The sequence below is a fragment of the Planococcus citri genome, chromosome 1 (genome assembly GCF_950023065.1).
Source record: "Planococcus citri chromosome 1, ihPlaCitr1.1, whole genome shotgun sequence".
Lineage (NCBI taxonomy): Eukaryota > Metazoa > Arthropoda > Insecta > Hemiptera > Pseudococcidae > Planococcus > Planococcus citri.
Genome location: NC_088677.1, coordinates 74,131,055 through 74,139,702, shown reverse-complemented (window position 1 = coordinate 74,139,702; position 8,648 = coordinate 74,131,055). Strand labels below are relative to the sequence as shown.

The following is an 8,648-nucleotide window of genomic DNA, read 5'->3' as shown; positions in this document are numbered from 1 at the left end:
GAAATAGTGACTAAGTCACTTTTCAAGTGACCGAATTTCATGCCTGATTGTAACACAATACGAGCAATACATTATTTTTTGGCATCAAAGTAGGTAAGGATTTTAGCAATTTTTAACGAAAAATGCAATTCTTGGAAAAATAAAACAAGACTAATAATTCCAACATCAGGAATGGTTTTCTGAAAATTGCTGGCAAAAAAGCGAGACATTTGGACAATTTTTTCATTTCTAAACAAAAATTCGAAATTTTCCGAAAAAGCGAATATTTTTAGAAATTTTGTTCATAGGCGAGGATTTAGCAGGATTTTGACAATTATAGCGAAAAGAAGAACTTAGGTGAGAATTTTCGATATAAACAGATTTTTTTGGCAATTTCTGGCAAATCCCCAGACCAGGCTTTTCGATGATTTTGAAGAAAAAAAATTTTACAGCAAAGATTTGATAAATTAGGTAAAAATCAGCAATTTTTGAAAATAAGAAGTTTAGTAGGTAAGCACATCTTTCTTTGCAACTTATGGCAATTCTACGACACAGCGAAACAGCTAGAATTTTCAGCAATAGGGAAAACTTTTGGGCAATTTTTGAGAAAAAATTAAACTTTGGATTTTTTTTTACAAAAAACCGAAAATGTTGGCAATTATTTTCAAGTAAAAAGCAAAACTTCACCATTTTATGGTGAAAAGCGCGAGTTTTTAGCAATTATTGGTCAAAAAAATGATTCTTTTTCGCAATCTTCGTTGAAAATGGGAAACATTTTTTGGTCATTGACATTTTTTCAGGCAAAAAATCGGGATTTTCAAGTAAATTTTGGGAAGGCGAATAAAAAACAGGAGTCCAAACGGAGCGAGGGCAACAGTTTTCAGAAATTCGTGTTTGGTATCTTTCGGATGAAGTGAACAATAATTACAAGGCGAAGTGCATTGAATAGGTTTAGGTACATAGAAGGAGTTTGGTCACAGATAGAAATACCTGCGCAAAGTAACTTGGCATTCAAACTTTGACGGCAGTGTTGCCTCAATTTTCAATTCAAATATCTTATATTTTTCTCCCTCTTTCAAAAGTTGGTGTTTTCGCTACATAATTTTATCAGTTCGATCGAATGATTTGTTTTGTATTTTCGTGAACGCTTCAGTTGGCCTAACGTTTCAATCGGACATCGCCATTATTAGTACAAGTTTGAATGCTTCGTTATTTATCGAACATTTTTGCATAAAATTCACCAACATCGCCACACGTTGGATCAAACCGAGCTAAAATATGAGGTAAGTTGAACCAAAATTATTCAAAGACACCATTTTGAATTTCAAATATCGTATAATTAAAACTCGATGTAAAACGTGTGATCGTCTAGTTCGAACGAAGGATTTTACGCTGTCGAGAAAATCGTCGCTCAAAGGAAGCAAAAAGGTAAAACGCAGTATCTCGTTAAATGGGAAGGCTACGACGATAAAGACAATTCGTGGGTTCCGGCAAAAGATTGTACAGAAACGTTGATCGAAGAGTTTGAACAAACGAATAAAGCAGCGACGCCGAGACGCAGTAAGTCAATTACCAAGAAAAGACAATCTAAAAGTGCTACTAAACGAAAAGCATCGAGCACGACTCGTGAAGAAACCGATACCGATAGAACTGCGCAAAATTCGTCTGTAAATTTAAGCCAAGACGAATCTCAAGTCGACGAGACTGAACCGAAGCAAGATTCAGATAAAAGTAAAGCGGACGAACAACATCCTCCAGATGAAGATACCGATGCCAATGCAACTGCAGCAAATTCGTCTGTAAATTTAAGCCGCATCGACTCCGAGGACGAAATTGTACCGAAAAAAAGTAAACCGGACGAAACACATCCAACTGATGAATCTTCTCGTACGAATCACGAAGAACCGCTCTATGTTGCTCGTAAAAGAGTCCCTTATACAACTGATGAGTTATGGTCACCAGATGTGAGTCAAGATGATTTGGACCCTAATGATGATAGCGGTTCATCTAGTGATTGTGATACGGTAGACGATTTAATAGCACAAAAACATCCTGAAAAGGATCTCGAAATAATCGGCGCGGCACCTCTAGCTAACGAACTTGGGTTGAAGCTTTGGGTTAAACTTAAGAAAAGCGGCAAAACATTTTGGTTCGATTCTAAAAAATTTGGCGCTGCGTGGCCGCAGGTGTATATTGATTATTTAGAGAGACACAAGAAGTTGAATCCAGCTCCAGATGAGCTATCGGTGAAAAATCTGAAAAAAGTGTCACTCGGATAAAGTTAAAATAGGTACGTCGGCATTTATCGAGAATTACGCCAGAATCGTTTTCTATTGTTGGTTCGATTGTGATATGAATATTTTGTTGCAATGCTGTCCTTTTATCTACTATCGTATGTTATGGTATTGAATTTTAATGGTCGAATATCAATATTAAGTATGTATTTCGTTATTTTTACTTCTAGATAGGCAGGTAGTCGATAATACTTATGAATTTTATGATCAACATTTTAATTTTTCATTGTGTTTATAGTTTAAGATGTTACTACTCGTTTAGTTGCTGAAATGCTAAATCAATTTTGACATTAAGTTTACGATGAAAAGTTGTCTACGTTTCACGTTTCGATTGGATTGTTACTTGTCGAATTCATAAACCAAGTTTTTCATTTGTTGAGTGATTAACGTTATTTTTTAATCAAACGTTTGTATTGATAACAATGTTCAAAATTTATAATGGCATTATTTTTTTCACTTGTAATATCAGTTTGAATTTTAATTTGTTAACTAACGATATATTTCTATACCCAATTATACCAAAATAAAGACATTAGCAAAACTTTTGCTAGTTGCTTTAATTCGTCTATCCTGAGGATCGCAATTTACTTCATTTTTGATTGAATTTTCTTCACGAGTTGATTGAACGAAATATTTTGAACGTTTCCCAGTCGATTTCACCCTGAATACTGCTTAAAAAATATCGTCGAGGTCGTAGAATATCAAATTGAAAAAAAAATTTCAACGACTTGATAATTGATAGTTTTGAACATCCATAAATAGTCTGAAAAACTTTCAAAATTGCTGTCAAGTAAAAATCGTAAAAAAATTCTCAATAGTTTCTGTGGGAAAAGGTGTAGAGATTTCTCATTATAAAATTGAGCGGTACGTGATAATGAAATTTATTCTGCGCCTATTTTTTGGAAATAAAATGATGTCAGGTCTTCAAAATTCAGACCTTTTTGAGGCTATTGAAATGTTCCAAAAGCCAACCAGATGTATGGGTCATTCCATGTCAACTCAACCAACGTTTTTGGGTCATGTCTTTCGATTTCGCTCAAATTTTTTTTACAATATCTACCCACCCAGTAGGTAAGTAAGAAAGCCGCAATCAGTTTGGTCCCAGCACCCTCAGGGGGCGGGTGGGGGGGGGGGTTTCCTTTATTTTCACATTGTCTCGAGGTACTCAACTTCAGCAGCCCATTCCTCCAAAACTATGATACTTTGATCAAAACTGATTTCACAGTTCGAAAGGGCATTGAATTTTGAACTTTCAATTTGAAAGTTCAAATTTCAAAATGGCGTTGTAAGTGGGAGCTACCATTTAAAATTTTAAAAAAATTTCCATAGGAGTACATTTTGATACTTTTTCGAAATAATTAGATTTCGAGATGGGACTCTCGACAGAGGGGGAGCACCCCCATCCCCAATGTTGGGTGAAACTTTCGAAAGAAAATCTGGGGTATGTGATATATCGAATTGTACGTTTCCGGCGACGCTGAACACGAATATGACGTTAGATTTTTGATAGGACCCCATCCACGGCCCCCAGCACCTCTCCAAAGGGGGTAAAAGTTCAAAAAAGTGTTTTGTTCGTGCGACACATGGAATAATATGTTTTTGGTGACGCTAAACACGAATATGACGTCAGATTTTTTGATTGGACCTCATCCACGGCACCCAACAACTTTATTGGACTTTTACCTATTGGGGGAGGTTCTGGGGGCCATGGATGAGGTCGATTTAAAAAACTATGGCTATATTCGTATTCAGCGATATCGAAAACATACTATTTCATGTGTCACACGAATTTTACCATTTTTTTTGGGTTACCCCCTTTGGGGAGGTGCAGGGGGCCGTGGACGGGTCCAATAAAAAATCTTAGGTCATATTCGTATTCAGCGTCGCCGAAAACATACAATTCGATATATCACATGCCCCAGATTTTCTTTCGAAAGTTTCACCCAAAATTGGGGGTGGGGGTGCTCCCCCTCCGTCAAGAGTCCCATCTCGAAACCTAAATATTTCGAAAAAGTATCAAAATGTACACCTATGGAAATTTTTTCAAAATTTTAAATGGTAGCTCCCACTTACAGCGCCATTTTGAAATTTGAACTTTCAAATTGAAAGTTCAACTTTCAACTATTGAAAATTTCAAAATACTCAAAAAGTTCAAAATTCAATGCCCTTTCGAACTGTGAAATCAGTTTTGATCAAAGTATCATAGTTTTGAAGGAATGGGCTGCTGAAGTTGAGTACCTCGAGACAATGTGAAAATAATGGAACCAACCCCCCCCCCCCACCCGCCCCCTGAGGGGGCTGGGACCAAACTGATTGCGGCTTTCTTACTTACCTACTGGGTGGGTAGATAATTGTAAAAAAAATTTGAGCGAAATCGAAAGACATGACCCAAAAACGTTGGTTCAGTTGACATGGAATGCCCCGAATGAGAGGGAAGGGGGGGGGGGTGTCTAAAATTTTGAAACAAGGACGAAAAGTAATCGTTTGCTGTTTTTGAGCACTCGATCGCATTTATGGGTAGGGAGGGTGCCATAAAATCAGTTCGAGGAATTCAGTCGAAATTAGGATTGTCTCGAAAAAACATCCTTAAGTCATTTTTGATTTTTTTTTTCGAATTTTTCGCTCCTCGATGAAGATTTTCAAACGGTGAAAAATTGTAGTTTTTTCAGCTGTCATTTGCTAGCAAGATTTATGACTTGTTCTGAAAAATTACGCTGAGATCGGAAGAGCTGAAAGAAACTGACGATTTTTAATCAAATTTTGTCTGATTTTGGTATACCTACACTTAATCATTCTCGAAAAAAGGAAGATTCATTGAGATTTGGGAAATTTTCAGCGTCTGTTGAGCTTGTTTCAAGAGTTATGTTTTGAGCAAAGAGAATTCCAAGTTTAAATTTGAGATTTGTGGTTTTCACTGTAAAAATGGACTCTCATTTTGGCATTTTTGAAAGAGATTTTAATTCTGTATCGAGAGGAACGTAGGTCAAGTTGCATGATTCACGAATTAACTGGTTAACTCTCGCTTGCTGATTTTCTATGCCACTCGTTTGCGTTAGTGTTGGATAATGCATCAATCTTGATAAGGTTTGTAATCGAACGTACGCAGATTTTAACTTCGCTGTGAAATGAAGTAGAATAAAGAGGTCTTGGACAAAGTTACTCGTAATGTGTAATACGAATATCTGAGACTATTTCGCCATTAGCAAGATGTAGGTATAAATATTGGTCATTTTTTCACTTCATTGCAAATGCTTTGATATTGATATTCAAGTTTTTGGACCAAATAGGTTAGAAAGGGCTAAAATTAAGATAAGTCAATCACAACATTTCTTATATAAATTCAGTTTCATCTTACTCCGCTAGGTGAATAAATTGTCAATTGTGATTTTTCAAGATAAAGGTGCGGAAAAGAAACAAATTCCTAACCTTTGATAGGCAAAACAGTTTGCTTTATAGTCTCGTTGGTTATTTTTATTTCTTTTGCTTATCTGCGTAACGTAATTCGTGTTTTTGCCATCAATTTTATCAGATATTTTGATTCGTATTTTGCGGCAATGAAAAATATCGCCCAATTTGGGATCGAGTAAACTAAAAACATGAGGTAAGCCACTATAAACTGAATTATTCTCCTTTAAAATCCAAGTATTCGATATTTATACCTTGGCGTGATATTTTATCGCAGTTCAGACGACGAAAGTTTCGCTACCGTGCGTATAGTGGCCAAAAAAATAGACCAAAATGTGACGTATTATCTTATGGAATTGGAAGACGACATTGAACCCGGTGATTCGTGGTTTCTCGCCGAAGACTGCCCCAAAGTATTGATAGAAGAATTCGAAAAAGGTCTAAAATCAACTCCACCAATAAACAACGAGTCGGTTTTGGACTCGGTTGCCTCGAGACAACTCAAAGATGCAGGTAATCGAGAAGCAGAAGTAAGCTCAAGTAAACCGGACGAAACTCATCCAACTGATGAATCTTCTCGTACGAATCACGAAGAACCGCGCCATGTTGCTCGTAAAACAGTCCCTTATACAACTGATGAGTTATGGTCTCCAGATGTGAGTCAAGATGATTTCGACCCTAATGATGATAGCGGTTCATCTAGTGATTGTGATACGGTAGACGATTTAATAGCACAAAAACATCCTGCCAAGGATCTCGAAATAATCGGCGCTGCACCTCTACGTAACGAACTTGGGATGAAGCTTTGGGTTAAACTTAAGAAAAGCGGCAAAAAATTATGGTTCGATTCTTCAAAATTTGGCGCTGCGTGGCCGCAGGTGTATATTGATTATTTAGAGAGACACAAGAAGTTGAAGCCAGCTCCAGATGAGTTTTCGGTGAAAAATCTGAAAAAAGTGTCACTCGGATAAAGTTAAAATAGGTACGTCGGCATTTATCGAGAATTATGCCAGAATCGTTTTCTATTGTTGGTTCGATTGTGATATGAATATTTTGTTGCAATGCTGTCCTTTTATCTTGTATCGTATGTTATGGTATTGAATTTTAATGGTCGAATATTGATATTAAGTTTGTTTTTCGTTATTTTTACTTTTAGATAGGCAGGTAGTCGATAATACTTATAAATTTTATGATCAGCATTTTAATTTTTTATTGTGTTTATATTCTAAGATGTTATTACTATGTACCTAGTTTATTTGCAAAAATGTTAATCATTCTGAAATTGTTTGTACGAAAAGTTGTCAAGGTTCGATTGGTTTGTTATTTGTCGAATTCAAAAACCAAGTTTTTCATTTATTGAGTGATTAATGTTAGTTTTTAATCAAACGTTTGTCTTGAAATGTTCAATTTCTCACTTGTAATATCAGTTTGAATTTTAATTTGTCAACTAACGATATATTTCTACTTAACTATACCATAATATTATAGACATTAGCAAAACTTTTACTTGTTGCTTTAATTTGTCTATCCTGAGAATCGCACTCACTTCATTTTTGATCGAATTTTCTTCACGAGTTGATTGAACGAAATATTTTGAACGTTTCCCAGTCGATTTCACCCTGAATACTCTTTAAAATATCGTCAAGGTCGTAGAATCTTGAATTTAAAAAAAAAATCAACGACTTGATAATTGGTAGGTATAGTTTTGAACATCCATAAAATAGTCTGAAGAACTTTCGAAATTGCTGTTACGTAAAAATCGTAAAAAAAACTCTTAATGGTTTCTGTGGGAAAAGCTGTGGAGATTTCTCATCATAGAATGATGTCACTCTCTAAATAGTCCAGTCATTTCAATTTTTTAGTCGAACCTAGAAAAAATTGGGGGAATGCTGAATTTCACTTATTTGTTCAGATTGGTCTCTAAAACAACCCATCAAATGTTGCACCCCGCAACATGCATGCCGGTTGACCCCCGCAAGAGGTCATTAACCTTTGCCGATACAAGTTTTTCGGCTATATCGCCGAAATGAAGGGCCCGAGAGGAAACATGTTCGAACAAAAATTGTTCTACACTAAATTTCCTATTAGCATGACCGGTTCAGCTTTTCTCAAAATGACGATTTCACCCTTACTGAGGAGGGGGTAAAGTTGTCAATTTTATGAAAATTGACAAATTAAAACGTGTACTCGATTCACGATAGACTCGAAAATATGTTGACCAAAGTTTGTACACTGCAACTTGTCTGCTACCCCCACAAGCAATCTACGTTTTTCGGTTATATCGCCGAATTTGAAGGTTCAGAGAGAAAAAAGTGATTCAACTAAAATTTTCCTATGATAAGCATGAGCAGTTCGGTTAAAAAATATTTTTCGATTTTTGGTGAATTTTTGAAAATCAAATTTTATCCAAAAATGAGAAAAAAAACAAAATTTTACCAAATAGAGCTACAAAGCTGAAATTTGGGAAATACCCTATTCTTGACCTGTGAAATCCATTGAAAACGATTTAAACCCGTTTTGAACCATTTCGGAGCCTCCAGCACATTTTTGAAACATGAAATTTCCAGAAAATGTCATCAAAAGCAGTTGGAAAGCTAAAATTCATTCTGTAATAAACTAATAATTTCAATACGCTAGGCAGTCGACTGCAAGTATTTATCAAGTCGTTTTGGAGCCTACCGCGAGTTTTTGAAAATTACTGGAGCCTCCAGTGAATTTTTGAAACTTGCAATTTCTACAAAATTTCATCAAATGGAGTTGGAAAGCCGAAAGTTAATCCGGATAGATTTTGTGGCATATTTTGAAGAACAAAAGTTTCTAAAAATCTGCTGGAGGCTCCAAAACAACTTGAAATCTACCGGTAGTCGACTTCATAGCGTATTTAAATTGGAGTACACATGTGAATTCAGGATTTCCAACTCTGTTTGGTAAATTTTTATAGAAATTTCGAGCATTGAAATATCTGCTGGA

The 8,648-nt window shown here is 35.8% G+C and overlaps 2 protein-coding genes across 2 annotated transcripts; both read left to right on the top strand.

Annotated features, from left to right (window-relative positions):
• Positions 1-968: 968 nt before the first annotated feature.
• Positions 969-2,819, top strand: LOC135831870 (chromo domain-containing protein cec-1-like). Its single transcript, XM_065344698.1, has 2 exons — positions 969-1,262; positions 1,352-2,819. The coding sequence occupies exons 1-2, from the start codon at positions 1,258-1,260 to the stop codon at positions 2,256-2,258; spliced, it is 912 nt and encodes a 303-aa protein (XP_065200770.1). The 5' UTR covers positions 969-1,257; the 3' UTR covers positions 2,259-2,819.
• Positions 2,820-5,365: 2,546 nt separating this feature from the next.
• Positions 5,366-7,184, top strand: LOC135831865 (uncharacterized). The gene is made up of 2 exons (XM_065344688.1): positions 5,366-5,874; positions 5,956-7,184. The coding sequence occupies exons 1-2, from the start codon at positions 5,870-5,872 to the stop codon at positions 6,647-6,649; spliced, it is 699 nt and encodes a 232-aa protein (XP_065200760.1). The 5' UTR covers positions 5,366-5,869; the 3' UTR covers positions 6,650-7,184.
• Positions 7,185-8,648: the final 1,464 nt, after the last annotated feature.